This window comes from Cynocephalus volans, chromosome 2, assembly GCF_027409185.1.
Source record: "Cynocephalus volans isolate mCynVol1 chromosome 2, mCynVol1.pri, whole genome shotgun sequence".
Classification (NCBI taxonomy): domain Eukaryota; kingdom Metazoa; phylum Chordata; class Mammalia; order Dermoptera; family Cynocephalidae; genus Cynocephalus; species Cynocephalus volans.
Window position 1 is genome coordinate 227,587,452 of NC_084461.1, and position 19,327 is coordinate 227,606,778.

General features: G+C 34.2%; 1 protein-coding gene across 1 annotated transcript in view; it reads left to right on the plus strand.

Annotated features, from left to right (window-relative positions):
* WAPL (WAPL cohesin release factor) overlaps positions 1-19,327 on the plus strand; it is a 72,579-nt gene that overhangs the window by 36,136 nt on the left and 17,116 nt on the right. Inside the window, exons 5-12 of the mRNA XM_063086553.1 lie at positions 9,067-9,162; positions 10,301-10,453; positions 10,706-10,842; positions 11,616-11,727; positions 13,537-13,764; positions 16,835-16,946; positions 17,301-17,398; positions 18,452-18,528. Of these exons, the coding sequence (XP_062942623.1) occupies positions 9,067-9,162; positions 10,301-10,453; positions 10,706-10,842; positions 11,616-11,727; positions 13,537-13,764; positions 16,835-16,946; positions 17,301-17,398; positions 18,452-18,528 (1,013 nt within the window). The remainder of the gene's footprint in view (positions 1-9,066; positions 9,163-10,300; positions 10,454-10,705; positions 10,843-11,615; positions 11,728-13,536; positions 13,765-16,834; positions 16,947-17,300; positions 17,399-18,451; positions 18,529-19,327) is intronic.

The window sequence follows — 19,327 nt, forward strand, 5'->3', positions numbered from 1 at the left end:
GATCCGAACCCGGGGCCTTGGTGTTATCAGCACCGCACTCTACCGAGTGAGCCACGGGCCGGCCCTAAAGTCCCCTTTTTTAAAGGCATTAAACCCACCCATGAGGAGCCCTCATGGTTGAATCAACTCTTTAAAGGAGCCACCTCTTAATACTATTATAATAGCAATTAAATTTCAACATGAGTTTTGGAGGGGACATTCAAACCACAGCAGTCCAGAAATTTCTTGTTTGAAGCTCCGAACCTGGGTTGTAAATTGAGACTGTATCTCTCTCAAAGTGACCTAAATTTTCCAAGCTAATGTGGGATATTTTATTCTTATTGATCTGATCTCAAACAGCAGAGTTTCTGATAGTCTGACTTTAGTAAAGTTTTGCTGTAAGAAAGCAGTGGTCACTCAAAAGAAGGGTGTATTAATGACACTTCACAGTTTTAAGATGTCCTTGGGAGCAGTGTTGTTTCCTGTTAACTTTACAGTTGGCTTTATCTGTCATTCCAGACTGATGAATGTCGGGGCAGATTTTTATAGTGTTTTTACTTTCTCTTACATTTATTGGGCCAGATGAACTTGTCCCAGTGCCCATTCTTTTTTTTTTTTTTTTTAAGTCCCCCCTCCCCCCCTTTTCATTTTGGGTAGTTTCTACATTTTCAAGTTCTTCTGCATTATCTAATCTGTTCATCCATCCCTTATAATTTTTGTCCCTAAAAGTCTAGCTTGGATCTATTTTATATCTTTCATGCCTCTACCTTCTTGGATATGTGGAAAGTAGTTACAACAGTTTTTATTTTAGTGTCCTTATTTACTAATTTTGCCATTTGTATTGTTTCTATGGATTGATTTTTCTCCTCATTATGGGTTGTATTTTCCTGCTTCTTTGCATGCCTGGTAATTTATAAGTTTTGGCCTATTCTTAGATGCAGTTAAGTTATATTTGATCCTTTCAAGGCTTGTAAATTTTATGTGGGAGAGCATCCTTTAACGGGGGTTTAATTTTCCGTCATGCCCCCTTGAATATTTTACTTGATTCCTCTGAATTACAAGGTTTTCCACCATGGTTAGTGGGAGCATACACTTTTTCCAGCCCAGGAAAAAATACCTGGGAATTGTTTGCTCTTCCCTGGCCTCAGGTTGTTTCTTCACACATTTGCTCATCAGTACTCAACTGCATACTTGAGGGGACCTTCTGTAGATCTCCAAAGTTCTTGGTCTAGTGCTCTCCTCTGATACTATGTGTGACCTATGACCTCTAGCAACCTTGATCTGTCTCCCTGGACTATCTTCTCCCAGCTCTATCTCTGCAACTGTTCCTGTTGAACTCAGAATTCACACACGCACCCCCCCCCCCCATGCCATTGCCTGGAAACGTTGGCAATTATAAGGTTTACCTCATTGTTTCTCTTTCTTAGGGATCATTGTGCTGTGTTACCTGCTGTCCAGTGTCTGAAAACCATTTCATAAATTTTGTCAAGTTTGTTAGTTTCAGGTGGAAGGGTAAATCTTGTCCATTACTCCATCTTTACCAGAAGTGGAAGCTCTAGATTCATACATGTTTTGTCATAATAATCACTATGTTCTAAGCTTTTGTAGTATAGAAAATAAATTTTCTTCATGAGTACTTAATATAATGATTATCTACAAAACTAAAGAGCCATCCTTTTTCAGTCTCTTTTGGTTTGTTTGCCTCCCTTCTAGTCTTACTTTTGACTTGACTTAACCTCAAATTCTGTATTAAGTTGACAGTTATATTTATTTATGTTTATTGTTTAGTTATGATTTATGTGCTGCCCCATATAAAAATATTTGAGAAGGCATACAAAAATAAATTTGATAGAACCAGGTTGAAAAATAAATAAATGAGGAAACTTTTTAAAAAGTAAGGAATAGAATGAGATGAAGACAAAGTTCAAGGCTTTTTGTGTTGATACAGTTCCTGGGGACCTACACAAATATAAATTTGAGCTTATAAGCTGAAGCAGAAAAGGTTGCCAGTGGCCTAATGGCTTCTTAGGAAGGATTATTAAAAATAGAAAACTCACGTGGGTTATGTTTTAATATTTTCTTATTGCCTCAACCAAGGAAGTATTGCTATTATGCTTAGATTTGTTTATTGGTGGGTTATTTAATTAACACTGTTTAATTTCAGTATATAAATTAAGGATATCTTTATCCAGTTCCACTTTGTAGGATTGCCTGTATTAAGGTTATATTTATCTTTTTATTACTCTGATTTTTTTTTACTTTCTTTTACTCTTGTCTGCATTTGTTATAGTTGCTTCATGGAAATTAAAATATTAAGTGATAGAATGATAAATTATACTTTTGTGATTGTACAGGTTTTCTGAGACAATTTAAATTTTTTAAGGTATTTATTTGGAAATAGTTTCAAAATTATAAAAAACTTGCAAAATTAAAGTAGTGCAAAGAACAAACACCCATTATCCTGATTATCTCCCCCGGTAAGGGGATAGCAACCCTCCGCACGGTGTGGTCTGCACCACGCTCAGCCAGTGAGCACACCCGCCATCCCCATATAGGATCCGAACCCGTGGCCTTGGTGCTACCAGCACTGCGCTCTCCCGAGTGAGCCCCGGGGCCGGCCCTATCCTGATTATCTTTTTTTTTTTTTTTTTTTTGTGACCGGTAAGGGGATTGTAACCCTTGGCTTGGTGTCTCGCGCACCGCGTTCAGCCCGTGAGCGCACCGGCCATCCCCATATAGGATCCGAACCTGTGGCCTCGGTATTTTTTTCTCCCTTGCAACTGAAAAGCTGTCTTTCAGGAGACACTTTAAGATGATTCAAGTATTCTGTTCTTTATTAGAACATGCCCTTAGATTTAGTATGCAGTGTTGATTCTTTCCTGATCCAGTATTTACTACTTTGGTTATAAAACTATAACTTTCCAAATGTTGCACTCCCTCCATATTCACCACTCCCTCAACATTCTGCTATAGGCATGAGCCAGCCCTTCTGTCTATCTTTCTCTCTTTCTATTATCAGTATAGACTCATGAATCCATGGCTTTCTCCCACCCTGGCTTTACTGATATATAATAGACAAAATTTGTATATAATTGTATGTATTTAAGGTGTACAACATGATGTTTTGATATACATATACATTGTGAAATGATTACCACCATCAAGATAATTAACATGTTTATCACCTCATATTGTTACTATTTTGTGTGTGTGTGAGTGTGTGGGTGGGTGTGGTCAGAACACTTAAGATCTACTCTCAGCAAATTTCAAGTATAAGTACATTATTATTAACTACAGTCACCATGGTATAAATTATATATTCAGAATTTAATCACCTTATAACTGAGTTTGTACCTTTTGACCAAAATCCCATTTCCCCTACCCGCCAGCCCCTGGTAATCCCCTTTCTACTTTTTCTTTGTTTCTACAAATTTGACTTCTTTAATGAATCCCTATTGTTGTCAGTGGTTTATAATCCATTACTATACTTTATTATTTGGAGCTAAATTTGTCCTGATTTGGCTGGTGGAGCCTCTTTAAGCTAGCTTTTTTGTTTCTGTGCCATGCCCCCATCGTTCTAAGAGCACTGCTTACTTTCTAGCATGACACAGTGTTCCAAGTTGATCTTGTACTTGCTTGTCTCCAGGCCTGGAATCAGAGAATATTCCAGGCCTGATTCCAGGTAAGAATAGCAAATACACTGAAGAGAATAAAGACAGACCGACTAACAGAGAGGCAGGTAGGCAGAACTAACCTAAGTAAGTGATGAACACAGTATTTAATTTTATATTCTCAACCTTGGGAAGGATAGGGTGAGGCAAGTGCAGGACTGCAAACAAATCCTGAACACTTTAATGAATTTACTTATTGTAGTGGAAAGGGCAAAGCAATTCTGTATCTATTTTAGATGTATTATAGGTTTGAGTAAATATATTGCTGTTGCTTAATGTGAAAAAGACAAAAGTCTAGAAAAAAATCTTTGGTTTTCATTGTGAAAAAGACAAATGGCAAGATATAACGTGTGAGGATGGGTTGATATTGGAGATTTCAGTGTGAACGTGTGATTTTTAGAACAGATGCATATGAATCTATATGCATATGCAAATATATGTGTGTGCATGTGGATGTATATGCATACACATGTATGTTTCCTATCTCTGTCTGCTAAAAGGGCCAAGAAGCAATGAGCACGCCTAGTGCCTAGACCTTGGTCTTAATGCAATTTCACACTAAATGTGAATTTGTAAATGTGAAATTGCTATTCTTACCTGAAATACAAAAAGGTTTTTTTGTTCTGGTTTGATTTAATTTATTTTTCTGAAAATGTACAACATTAACATGCTTCCAGAAGTCAAAACTATACAGAAAAGGTAAGTTCAATTAAGGGTCCCTTCATCTGAGATCTGTTCCAGGCTGTTACTCACCCCTTATAGTGAACCAATTTTGTTTTCTGATTTTTTTCTTTCTGTGTTTCTTTTTATAAAAATAAGCAGGTGTTTTCTTATTTTCCCTTGTTTCTTATATAAAAAGTAGAATTTATATGTGCTCTTTTGCACTTTGCTCTTTTTATTTAGTAATATTTCCTGGAAATCACTCTGTATTGGTTCATATAGATTTTCTTCAGTATGTATTTTTATACTTTAAAAAAGTTGGCTTTAGATTGTATTTTTCTTTAGTTTCTGTCTTCTATTCTCTTAGATGTTGATTGTTTGTATCCTTTAAGTAGTTTCTTTTTAATGTTATATGTGCAGTTCACCCACATCCAGTGTTGTTGGCAAAATTTTGTGTATTCAGCATGTTCCTATCATTATTTGGTCCTAATCTCAATTGAACATTGTTCAAAGAAGTTGTGTTAGGATTTGATTCGGCTGTTGTAAAAGAATTCCAAATTTGTTTTAAATAGGTAGCTTATTTTTCTCTGGCTTACCAGTCCCTGGCTGTTTATCTCTGGATTATTTTCAAATTGCCACAGTATTGGGTTCCCAGGCTTCCTCTGTGTGATGGTGTTCTACCATTTCTAGAGTATTGAGTAGTATAGAGGGAATAGGAATGGGTGGCAGTGAGCCCTCCCTAGAAGCCAGGACCCAGAATATGTACTTCACTGCTGTTCACACATCATTGACTAGAACTTAGACATTTGCCCACACAAGCATTAAGAGATGTTGAGAAGTCTGGGTGAGCATGTGTCCCGCTAAACTTTCTTAAAGGAAAATGAAGAGGAAAACAGATATTCTCTAACCACAACATTATCTCAAGGTATTTACAGCTTCTGTTTTCTTATTTCTAAACTTGATAATTATCTTCCTAATACAGCTGGCCTGTGTATATATTTAATGGCATTTTTAGTTGTAAGAACTGCTGCTTACTTTAGCTGATTATGATCATGGCTCATTCTAGTATATTTTATTATATAATTGTTGAATTATGGGCTAAGTTATATTAGTTTTCACAAAGTACCGACTACTGAATTTTATGTTTTGTTACATGGATTTTTTTTAGAGTTTGTGACCAAATTACGCTATTTCCAGGTGATATTCTGAAGTGACGGTGGTCTGCTTTTATAAAACTGAGACTACCAGTTATACTTTTGACATTATACCCACAAACAACTGAGTAGTAGTACGCATTGTTCTTCATGTAGATAAGAATTGACAATTTCTTCATAAAATCTGGCTGTCTGTTTAAAAGGCATCACTACCTGTAGAACTTAATTGAATCAGAGAAGAAAGCTTTTCACACTCTATTTCTCCCCTTTAGCTGTGGATTAGACCCTTACACAGTGCATCACATATTATAGTGTCTAGTTTTTAGTAGTACAGACATTGTTGGCTTTAGTTTAGGGATTTTTGTAGTTTTCCCTCAAATAATTTTAAAATACTCAATATTTAGCGGAATTTTTTTTCCTTTTTTTATAGTTGGGACAATTTGAGAATATCTAAGTATGCTTAAAGAGATGTTCTCAAAAGCTAAAAGATACCCTAATCTTTGTAAAACTTATTTCCTCATAACTTTCTCTGCTTCTGCCCCCCATCTTTTATAAAAATTCTCTTTTTTTGCATAAGAATCTTTTAAAAATTAATTTTAAACCAAATCCAGATTTCTTTCACACCCCCCCTTTTTGAATTGCCACTAAAGTGCTACACACACACACAGAGTTATGCAGTACAGTACTTTACTTCTTCCTTCAGAGTTCATTTGCTGCACTGCATGTTGATTGATTGAATTTCTGTTGAGAGTTCAGTTCTGTTTTTATGATAATCTTGTGTTGGTAAGGCTGGATAAATTCTAATCAGCTTGCTATTTTGTCCTCACTTAGTACATAGTCTTTAAAACTCATAAATAAATTTGTTCCAATTTAAAAAATTCATATGGCTTAGAAGCAGTTATTCCATTTTTTCCCTCCTTTAAGGAGTCAGCTTAGGGGAAGATAGCGTAATATTGTCATTTCCTCTTAGCTTTTCAGGAAGGAACTCTTCTTTCCTCTCTCTGGTTTATAATTGTGATTCAGTAAGCCAAACAGTTATCCACAACCTTCATGTTGGTTAAATGGTTAAAAATGGATAAACAAGTTTTATCCATTGTTTTCATAGAAAGTAGGTGATCTCTCAGGGGTAAAATGCCCGATAGGTTTGTCATTAATGTAGTTTTTTCCTTAGCTGTAATGGAGTATTACATTTGAAGTTCTTTATGCCGCTGGAGAGAACTGAATAGAAAAGAGTAGTATGTTTAAGATTACTAGGGCTGAAATATGCTAAAGTGGTTCTGAATCTTTAGAATGTTAGAGTATTCTTAAGAACTTTCTACTTATTTTGTTCTAATTATTTTTCTCAGCTTACAGAGCAAACAGAATCCACAAGTTCTTTCACACAGAGAAAAGTTAAGGAATCTGGTTTAATATGCTGTATCTGATTTTTTAAACCAGAGTGAAATTTAAGAGATTAACGACAAGCCTGGTGGTACAATCAGAATGACCCACTTAGAGCTTAGCTAGGTTGCTAAATAGTAAGGGTGATTTGATTTTCCATGAAAACTTGATTACTATATGGTATTTTTATAGATACTGTACACGGTCACGTTCACTGAGTACAGTTAGTGCGTGACATGCCAGTGTTGTGTGATTTGTATACACAATTCACTTAGGAACATGTGGAATGTTGTACCATTTCTAGATGTTGTGAGCTCAAAGTCAGTGTTCCTTCTCTTTCTCCTTTCCTGTTTCTTCCTCTCTTTCGTGTGTGTATGTGTTAGCCATATCCTGATGTTATTTTAATTTTTAAATAGTAAGATGTATCTTCAACAGTTCTCTTCACCCATAATAATCTGTATTAACCTTGTAAGACTTTGAAATAAAAGTCAAGGAAATGTTCTAGTTGGATCTACCTTTTTTTGGATTACCCATTAGCATCGAAATGATAAAACATCATTAAAAACTTTAAGAATAATAGTGTTACTAAATCGCCTTGTTCAACAGAGTAAACAAAAAGTTCATTTCTACTTATTAAAGTCAGTGTTTACATAAAAAGCTAACTATAGTGTGATGCTTTAATGGCTGTTATGTTGCTTCATTGCAGCTAGTAAGAGGAGATGGTTTTAGGTAGGTAGGTAAGTAGGTAAAGCAAACAGAATGAAAGACTTAGAGCCAGACGTTATCAAGGAAGGGAGTTTACTCCTGCAAACCTGGAGGGGAAACCAAAAGATCAGTGTTCTGCCCTTGCACAGACTAGCAGAAGCTTTATAGGGTTTGTCTGGAAGGGGTTTGGGCAACTTTTTTTTTTTTCTGCTTTATACAAGATATTTTTATCGGAATGCACCAGCCTGAGAGAAAGGGAGGAGGTAGGGGGGCAGGGTACGTTGTATCAGATGTCCTTATCAGAATGCAACTGGCCTTGAGGGAAAGGGAGGGGGCTGGGGGACAGGGTGAGGTAGTAGCAGATGTTCTTATGTTAAGCTGACTGTGAGACCTAATAGTTTTTTGGGGGTTTTTTGGTGGCTGGCTAGTACAGGTATCAAACCCTTGACCTTGGTGTTATGAGCTCCATGCTCTAAACCAACTGGTCAGCAGTTAGTTTTTTAATAAAGATTTTGAGCCAATCTTGAAGTAGGTTTTTCCACTCATTCTCTTACTTTTGGTGTGTAGTACTGTAAATGTGAAGATTATAGTTTTATAAACAGAAAATCTCTGAATTAGGTCAAACCATTTATTTGAAGTTTAAAGGACATAACATCACTTTTGTAAAGGATGGTAAAGATGAGTCATTACATTTCTGTGTTGTCAGTCTTTGTTTAATCAATCTCCTTTTGAAAGTGAGGGTTTTGTTCTTTTACTTTTTATACAGACTTAATTGTATGGAATTGACTTTGTAGATTCACAGTTATTTATACTCAGTTCTGAAATTCAAAGTGTTAAAACTGAAGGATTTTTTTCCCCATAAGTTTAAGTAAATTGATTTGGCAGCACAATAACCTGAATTGATGTTAAGCAGTTTATATCTTTATCCCACTTAGTTTGAGTTTGAACATTTATACATTTTGCTGCAGAAATCATATATGTTATTACATGGTACTTCTTTAGATGCCACTGTGTCTTATAATATGTGGTATATATACCATATTTACCTTTATGAAATTTGAAAACTTCTGAATGATAGTATACATCTGGCGTGAACCTGTATTACCTGTCATAAACTGCCTGATTCCCATTCTTGGAAGATTGCGGGGCATGAATCAGTAGTATGAGGAATAAAGTTTTCCCAAAGAACACATTGAATTAAATTTATCAATCACTAAGTTAGTAGAAACCAGGCAAGAGGTTTACTTTCAAGTGCCATCTTCTCGTGTTTGGTTATAGTTGCACAGAGCACTAATTGCCAGTTTTGTGGCTGAATACCACAGTGCCACAGTGGCTATGTCTGCTGTAGGCATGGGAGCAGGGTGGGAATATACCCAGATAGCATCTTTGCTGCTTTTCCTAGGATATATGTTTTTGCATTTAAGTTATTCTTTATGATTTTAGCTTATTCAGTGAGACACTTTTTATAAGGATACAAAGCAGGATGGAGGCAATTGATCTTTTTCTCATTTCTCTAGTCACCTACAAAAGCTGTATATAATGCCAGACATTGGAACCATCCAGACTCAGAAGAACTACCTGGGCCACCAGTAGTAAAACCTCAGAGTGTCACAGTAAGTGAACTGTACTTCTTTATTTTGTGTTGTTGAATAAGTTATACATTAGTTCAGTATTTACTATCTTAATTCGTAATTGTAAGTTTTTGACTCATTAATTTAACTGTTTTGGCATTCTTCAATGAAATTTAGTGGCTTCAGTTTACTTCATTGGAAAGTGAGGATGGTGAATAAGAAAGCAGAAATTCTAGTGCTACTTGGTTATAAATGAAAACCTTAAAAAATAAGGCTCTTTTTATTCATGGCTCACATTTTGTGGGATTTATAGTATTCAGTGTTTAAGAGCAAATTATTCCTTATTTGAAGTTTGTTATAATCATTAAGAGCTATGTTGTAAATGACATCTTACATAGATCTCAAAGTGGCTTTGAGTGCTTAATTTGCCTTTCAGAGTAGAACCTCTTCCTGCATTCTAGTAGTACTTTTGAATCCAAAGCACATTTGAAAAAAGATTATCAAGTTACTTTCTTCAGAAGTTCATTAATACTTCTAGGTTAACAGTAAAACCTCAGTTATCTGGAGCTTTCAAAGAAATGAGTTCTTTATAACAACAACAAAAATTGGACATAGAGGTATTTCTAAAATATAATGTACAGTTCCCTGTCCTCTTGATTTATATTAAGCTCCTTTTAATTGTATAAAATTGTGCATATTTGTAATTATATACCATGCTGGTATGTACCATGCTCCTGGTATAACTTATTTCTACCCTAAAGTAGATTCTGATTCCTTCTGATTCACTTCTGATTCCTTTGCTTTTAAAATTCCTCTGTCTATATTATGGTTTTTCTGTCCCATCCCTAGTTACTTATCAGTGCTATTTACGCATACAATTGTAGTTCTTTATTTTTTCTAATGATACGGGAGACAAATAACAAATTGTGTGAAATATAAGGTTGAAAAAGAGCAGAAGGAACTCCTGAGTGGTTCTTCTGTGTGTAAAACATATATATGTCTTATCTGGTAGTGCATGGACTTTAAAGTATCCCAGAAGACCTTTCAGAGGGCTCCTTCCTTTCCCCTTCTTAAGCTTTATTTATCTTTTCTTTTTTAAAGCTAAATTTGCCAGATAGACAAAATGTTACTGCTTTTATATATTTATTTAGAACAACTAATTTAATGCCTTTATTAATAGGTGAGGCTGTCTTCAAAGGAACCAAATCAAAAAGATGATGGAGTTTTTAAGGCTCCTGCACCGCCATCCAAAGTGATAAAAACTGTGACAATACCTACTCAGCCCTACCAAGATATAGTTACTGCGCTAAAATGCAGAAGAGAAGACAAAGAAGTAAGCAGCCATACACAGTTTTACTGCATGTGGATCGACTGTAATATTTAGCCTTTTATTGTCTTGAATAATTGTCAGCACAATGATATTCACAATTTCGAACCACAAATTTTTGTCCTACCACTATCAGTGTTCTAAAATGATTTTTTGTTGCTATCTAATGAACTATTTTATATAAAGTACAGTGAACCCATAGATTTAAATATGCTTGTTTATAGTTTGAAAAGAGGTGGACTTATTTTTTCTTGGCAGTTATATACTGTTGTTCAGCACGTGAAGCACTTCAATGATGTGGTGGAATTTGGTGAAAATCAAGAGTTTACTGATGACATTGAGTACCTGTTAAGTGGCTTAAAAAGCACTCAGCCTCTAAACACACGTTGCCTTAGGTAAGATCTTATTTTTATATTTTATAATTATGTATATGCTATATGTAACTAAATTTTTCCAACTAGGCAGAGTATTGTCAGAAAAGCCAAATCTTTTTGAAAATGTTATCGTGAGTGTAGTATATAGCCAGTGATGTGTTAAAATGTGGTCAGTTTCTTTATAAAGGATTTGATTCTACACAACGGTGGGAAAGCTGGATGATCATAGCCTTAGCATAGGTAGGTATAGGCTTTAGTTTCCAGATACTTAGAAGAAGAAACATGCCCAAGAATCTTTTAAGTTCTTTTTCATCTCAGAATTTCAGACATTTAAGTGCTAAATTAGGTTAGTTTAAGCATGTTGTGATGTGGGTCATCCTTTGCAAACTGTAGTGGATTGAATATCTTGATTTTCAATCAATTGAAATTGTCTAGTCAGTTGGAATATATCCAATCAAATATAATTATTTATAATTTTTATATATCAAACATAAGAGGTGGCTAAGACTTTATGCTTTTAATTATGTTAGTAATGTAAGGAATGCACTAAAGACAAGCATGTGTTTGGTTTTTTTAAATACAGTGTACCTAATCACATAGTAGGCATGAATATATTTTTGGTAATTTGGTTTGCCCATGTTTTTTTTTTTTTTTTTTTTTTTTTTATTGTGGTTTGTATGGCCAGTGCTTTAACCTCTTCACCCTCACCCTATTTGATTATTTTGGTGTTACACAAACTAAAAACTAATGTATTAGTTATTTTCACTTGCCTAACCTAATCTGTTTTCTTCTAGTGTTATTAGCTTGGCTACTAAATGTGCCATGCCCAGTTTTCGAATGCACCTGAGAGCACATGGAATGGTAGCAATGGTCTTTAAAACCTTGGATGATTCCCAGCACCATCAGGTATTTTAAGTTTCTGGGATTGAGAAACACTCAAAAATTCTATTTGACTATCAAAAGTACCTTCATTGAATATTTATGTAAATAAATCCTTATTATAACGTGGTTTCATTTTATTTATTGAATATATAGAGCTTAATGCCAGAAGTTTTTGCTTAATAAATCACTTGATTACTTTTTCATGACGTTTTTTGTTTTTTCTTAGTTTGTCAATTTACACTATTAAAACTTTATTTAGTTACCATAGCTAACATACAAGCTGGATATTTAATTCTGTAAGCATGATTTCCTCTAATAGGAAAATACTGAGAAGACTCTTTTACTATTATTTGATATTGATAGCATGAAAGAAAAAAAAAAACAGTTTTCAGAATGAAAGCCATAATTTTTAAAAGACATTGATGTTGAATCAGGAACATAGCTCCATTGTGGAAAGGAATAAATTCTTCATTTTCATTGCCTTTGATGCTTTCTATTAATAGTACAGCATACACACCAGGGGTTCGGATCCCCTTGCTGGCTAGCTGCCAAAATAGATAAGTAAGTAAATAAATAAATAAAGCATACGTAATAAAAGTCAGGTTTAACAATGTCAAAAGTTAGAAGAAAGTAATCATTATTGCTAATCATGTTATCAATAGTCATATTTTGAGATGTCTTTACAGTGTTTTCGTTCAAGGAAATTATGTTCCAAATACAGATTAGGTGACACAGAATTAATCTAATATTGAATCTTCTTTGAAACTGAAAGTAGTGTACTTAACCCTAAGTGAGCATAACTCCATTTAGCCACAACTCCAAGTTGTGGCTGATACAGAATAATGAGGGAGAAGAAATGAAAACTTTAGAATTAGTTTGCTTTGTTATATGCAGTTAGTGGTGGAATATGGCATTACTGTGTTCTAGGGGGCACTTTATGGTGGTGTCTTAATTTCCAGAAATAATTTGCTGTGTAGACCTTTAGTATTCAGTAATCGGTCATCTAGTCTAAAGTTTCTCTACTTCTGGGGCTTCAAAGTTAAATCTTTTGCATTTCTGTACATTGAAATAAGTATAAATACAGAGTATCTCAAATGTTGGAAGATATCAAATGTAAGACCTTTTCACTAGATTAGCATTTATCTAAAATATATCCCCTTCAGTACTTGCCGATTGTAGTACTTATTATAATCATAATGTCCTGTCTGAGTGATTTTCAGAGAATATTTTATTAATGGTTTTTTAAAAATTACTTGGTTCAACCAGACTTGATTGGTTTATTGTAAAGAAATGAGTCCAAATGTTTATTTCACTATCCTGGTTTTATATATGATGCAAACTCAGCTGTGTTTATTTTGCAGAAAAAAAGTGCTGTAGATTTTAAAACACATTTGCATTATTGATTTTTAAACTGAAATTTGACTGTATCTACTGTATCATAAAGAATAAAGTATATGGTAATAGGATTTTATATATCTATAGCTGAAAAAATATTTTATAAACTCTTCATTTAGCACAGAATAGTTGAAGAAATATGTACTTCAGCTTATGTTCTTCCAGCTTTGGGGCATTCATGTTGGGAAGGTCCATTGAAAGGAAAATTTTAAGCAACCGTGATCTTCTATCTATCTACCTACCTATCTGTCTAATAAACATAGTTTCCTAGAATATTTTAGGGGGAACCATTGAATAAAACATTTTCAGGGTTTGTAATATGAATTTTAGGCATTTGAACCTGTAAACAAATGTTAATAACAGTCCTGTTTCCTGAAATTGTCAGTAATTGCTTACATGACCTTTTTTTTTTTTTCTGCCTCGGGGGGTCTGTTGAAGAATCTGTCCCTCTGTACAGCTGCCCTCATGTACATATTAAGTAGAGACCGTTTGAATATGGATCTTGATAGAGCTAGCCTAGATCTAATGATTCGACTTTTGGAATTGGAACAAGATGCTTCATCAGCTAAGCTACTGAATGAAAAGGACATGAACAAAATTAAAGAAAAAATCCGAAGACTCTGTGAAACTGTACACAACAAGCATCTTGATCTAGAAAATATAACGGTGGGTTCCTTCTTTCCCTCCTTCCATTACAAAGTGAAAATTGCTTTTAGAAAGTCTAGGCTATTAGAAATTTGAATTCTTACTCTCCATGGGTTTCAGGAATAAAAATTCAGAGGATTTGTAAGGGCCACTTTCAGTGAGCAAGCATTTGTATTCCAGAGTATGTTAGGTAGTCTTGACTAACTGTATCAAGGGACCTGAACAACCCTGAAGACTCAGAAGGAAGATTCCTAGGCCCCCACCCTCCCTGGAGCAGTGTCCCTCGTAATAGGGCCATGGCTAGTAGTTACCTTTATGCTCAACACAACTTCCTATGTTTAAGATGACTGTACTGCTTTTGCTTGATTCCAGTTCTACTTTCCTCTGGTTCTTGTATAAAAAAGAATATAATGTTTACTAGGCTGGTATAAAATAATTGGCCCATGGTTTTGAAAAAATAAGATTATTTGTTATATAGTAACCTGGTTTTCAGACATTTCCAACATCAAAACTATATAAACATTTTTTTTTCTATTGCCTACTTAACTGAAGACTGCAGAATTTGCTCTGAGAATTTATAGAATGCTTTGAGCTAGCCAGAAATGCCTTAGGGCTATTGCTCTATTTAAGGTAGAGATGGTAATAAATTCTGGGAAAAGTTGGGGGGCAGGGGAAGAGAGCAAGTATTTTAAAAGGCAAAATACAAAACTGTCATATTTTCAGTACTTCTTACTACTGAAGTTGGAGAAATAGCTGTTGTGCTCAGATGGCACATCAGTGATCCCCCTCCACTTTGTCACACTGTATACTACCTTTAAAACATACTTGTGATTTTTATTTACTTTTAACATATTTACAATGTCTACTAATTTTTTAATGCTATAAAAGAATACATTTGAGCCTGTAATTTTTATTTGCTGCATAATGGAATGAATGTACTTTTGTTCTTCTATATTGTTCAACATTTACATTCATTTCAGGTATTCGCTACTAAGTAACATGATGATAAATTTGTTTATTGAATTTGCCCTGTGTTTTGTTGAATTTATTAGGATGGTAAATACCAGTATAAAAACTTTCCTACACTGTGTTAAATAGTTTACTCACATGATTAAAACCAGAGCACAGTTGCTAATTTTAGGATGCCTCTTTTTTCCTCCCCAACACCAGCTATTCTTGAATATTATGCTTGTTTTAAATTGTACAGTAGATTTCGTACATTGTTTTCTACAGTGAATATCCCCAGCACATTAGTTTTGTTTGTTATATTAATTGCTTAACTTCTTTCTTGAAGTGGAAGGTACTGCTGAGGTTCCATGAAGAGAGAATTTAAAATAGTAACATTATAATGTTTTCAGATGTAATTCATATAACTGAGAGCTAACAATCGCAGAATATTATTCTGATTAATGGTTTGGCTATGCTTTAACTCTGAGGACTATTCCAGTTTTCAAGTAAGGTGCTTTAATAATAGGCTGTTTTTAAATGCTAGCTTATAATATACTGAATTTAGCCTAATATATCAAAGAATCTTTTTTTATGTCTATAGAAACAAACAGTAAAGTCCCTTTTTAGCATAAAAACTTCTGAGTTTTTACTATATAAATATCAAGTTCACCATCCCCTTTCTTTCTAAACAAAGAATGCTTCATTAGGTTTCAGCTTTACTACTGGACTCATGAGCTGATAAACCTGAACCAATCTCATTACGTTATTCTTTGAGGGACGTAGAATGAGAACTCGACACAACTGGATCTGTTTTTGTAGTATTGGATTCTAGTTCTATATTTGTTACCTTGCACATCAAAAGAAAAAGAAAAATAGACTAAAAAAAAAAATAGACTAAAATTTTCTAGATCTCTTCTAAATTTGTAATACTGGATTTTTACCAGTAGGATCTGCTGTTTGTATTTCTAATATCTAGTTTATATTCAGCTCCAGATAGGCCATGAGGACTTAATGTAAACTTACATCTTTTGAAGGGCAGAAGCTTTGGGGAGAAAATCAGGTCTTTTCAGTCTTTCCTAATTAGAGCATTTCTTTTGTTATGCTGAAATTCTTTATTACAACAGGAACCAAATTGCTCTTTGTTGGGAGGTGGCTATATGTTTTAAAAAAGAGAAGCAAGGACAGGCCTGTGGCTTACCCGGAAGAGTGTGGTGCTGATAACACCAAGGCCACGGGTTTGGATCCCTATATAGGGATGGCCGGTTGGCTCACTTGGGAGAGCATGGTGCTGACAACACCAAGTCAAGGGTTAAGATCCCCTTACCAGTCATCTTTTAAAAAAAAAAAAAAAGAGAGAAGCAATAGTTGAAGTCAAATAAAGAGAAAGAAAAACTAATCTGGTTTGTAAATATGGCTCTTATCTTTTGTGCGCCCTCTAGTGGTGGTCCTGATGCATTATTTAGATATAATTTTGTTATGGTGGCCACATGATGTGTATCCAAGCTGCTAACCCTGTAGCATAAAGTTTAAGACTGGTCAATCTGCAACAGTGAATAGATAAGAAAATACACAGAACAAAAAGGAAACACGAGCAGCCTTGAAGGGAAATAAGGAAAGAATAATGTTAAATAATGCTTATATTTACTGTAGTCAGAAAAATATAAACCAAAGCAATAAGTTACCATTTGTACCCTCAGGCAAAAATTTAAAGTGATAACCGCTTTTGAAGATTCAGGGCAACTGGCACACTCACACTTTGCTCCTGGGAGTATAACTTACTACATCTTTTGTGGTAAATTAATCCAGTATATTGATTTACAGTTAAAATACATGTATATTTTGATTCATCAATCCCACACTTGAATCTTCCTCTCTCCTGTAGACATACCAGTACCAATATATATTACATTAAACTGACAAATGATAGATTACTTTAAATAACAGGTGTTCTCTATGAAAATAAGCCACGTGGCTAAAAACATTTTAACAGACTATCATGATAAAATTAAAAATTAATTTTACTTATAAAAGCACTTACTGTTCTATTAAACAATGTGCTAGTAGCATGCAGTGAATTTTTGTAAAAAAAAAAAATCTCTAGAATTATTGCTAAGAGTCAAAATTTGTTGCTTTTTATTTTTAGACTGGGCATTTAGCTATGGAGACATTACTGTCCCTTACTTCTAAACGAGCAGGAGACTGGTTTAAAGAAGAACTCCGACTTTTGGGTGGTCTGGATCATATTGTAGATAAAGGTATGATATGCACATGTATGTTTTCACATATTATTTAAAGCCTGAAGAAAATATTCTATTTACATACTTCAAAAAATAATTGCATCAATTTGAAAAGGTCTGTTCTTTTAATAGCATCCTACAAATCTCTAACTGTTAAAGAAAATGCCATTATCACTTTGAGGGGTTATGAAAATAAAATAATATAGAGTATGATACATTTCAGAATCCCACAGTATAAAACCTAGAATAAGTAATGTTCAGAGAGATCCCAGCATATTTGTAGCATTTATACAGATAGGTTTTAATGTTAACTAAGGGGTAAGTATTGAGGTGATAAGAAATACTAACTTCTGTCCATTTCTTTTCACCCAGTAAAAGAATGTGTGGATCATTTAAGTAGAGATGAGGATGAAGAAAAACTAGTAGCCTCATTATGGGGAGCAGAGAGATGTTTACGAGTTTTAGAAAGTGTAAGTATGGATGACTATTTGGGGAAAATTTTTCAATCTTAATTGTGGTTGTGTATGAGAGAGACTGCCAGATATTTTATATACATCTAGAGCTTCACCTTTGTTAATCCAAATTGAGATTGCAGTGCATTCTTTGAGTAAGCAGTTGTTAATGGACAAGTTAAATGAGCATTTTAATATTTTAAGAATACATATTGGTATTACTCCAAATGAAACCTTGCATGTCAGTTTTATTTATATGGGCCAAACTTTATTGTTCTTTCCTTAATGTAGAATTCTACTTAAATATGTTAACTTGTTTGCAGAAGACAACAGTTAAATGCAGTCAGGTTTTTGTTTTGTTTTTTAATTAATAAGCGTTTTCTTGATTTAGGTTTTATTTGGGTCAGATTGTTTGTAGGCACCACTTAATATATTTGATTTTGGAGAATGATACTCTTGAACTGTGATAAGTATATTTTGTTCTTTGACTTTTAGGAAGGATTTTAACCCAGTTCAGTGTAGATTAGAATTTATACTGCCAGTGAATTTCAGGATGTATAGATTGATGACCAGATTGGATTAAGTAGATACTTTTTAAAAATATCTGTGGGGAAAACAATCTCATGTGAATTAAAAGCTCCTGGCCTTCTAGAGTGCCTCAGGTACATTAGATAATCAATATTTCTTTTTAAAAATGTATTTTAAATGAATTCACTTATGAACTTTAAAGTATTAGTTTTGTTTTTTTAAAGTATTAATTTGCTTGTGGAAGTTGAGGACTACTCTTTTCTGACATTCAAAGTGTTTGGCAATTCATTTTAGTGAATGTATACTATAGAAAACATTAATTATGAACAAATAATTACAACAGTGATATCTTAATTTTGTAATAAAGTGATAGTTTGCTTATTTCAAATCTGGAACCTGTGGAATGTTAAGTTATTCCCTTAGATGACAAGGGCTGTTTCTTCCTCATCTTTGTATCTGTTAAGGCACCAGGCAGAGTGTGGTGTTATGTGAATGAATTAAAGTTATGCATTACCACAGTCATGTCATATTCTTCCCTTTTAGGTAACAGTGCATAATCCAGAGAATCAAAGCTACTTGATAGCGTATAAAGATTCACAACTCATTGTTTCATCAGCTAAGTAAGTTTTTCTAAAATCTAACTTATTTGTTTAAAATACGTGGATTGACCTTCCTCAGAGTACCTAGTAGAACAAAAGTTAGGAGTACAGAGTCTGGAGCCAAAATGACTAGGTGTGTATTCCAGCTTCATAACTTCAGCTGGGTAACTTTAGACAAGTCACTTACTTGCTACCAGTTCTTTACAATGGGGTAAATAATTGTATCTGTCCACCGTGGGACAAGTTAAATTACTTAATATGTAAATCCTAGAACAGTGCTTGGCATACAGTAAACACTAAATATTAGTTCTTATTTTTGTTATAAATGGACTTTCCTAGCACTCTTCTTCTGTCCTTTTTGATTCCTGTTTCTCCACATTCATATGTAGCTTGTCCCATTCCACACTGTTCCTGCCCAACTATCATCACAATTTAGGCTAATGCTATCACCACAGTGCATGTAAAATTCTCAAGTATGTTTCCAGTCCTGGTTATATCTTATTACAGTGGTGTCTTCTTTATACCTCTGCCCTAGTTCTTGATATCTCTGCCCTAGTTCTTTTGCCTTTAGTCTATCCAGCACAATACCACGGGGAGTTAACTTTCTCCAAACTCTCCTTTGAAAAAATGATAGTAAACTTCAAATCTCTGTAATACCTTATTGCCTTTGTATGTATGACCAATTTCCTTATCAGAGGCTCACTTCAGTCTGACTCCAGTTTATCTGTTTTTTAACTTCTTATTTTGGAGAATTTCAAACATAGGCAAAACTAGACAAAATGGTGTGATATACCCTAATGTACACATTACTCAGCTTGAA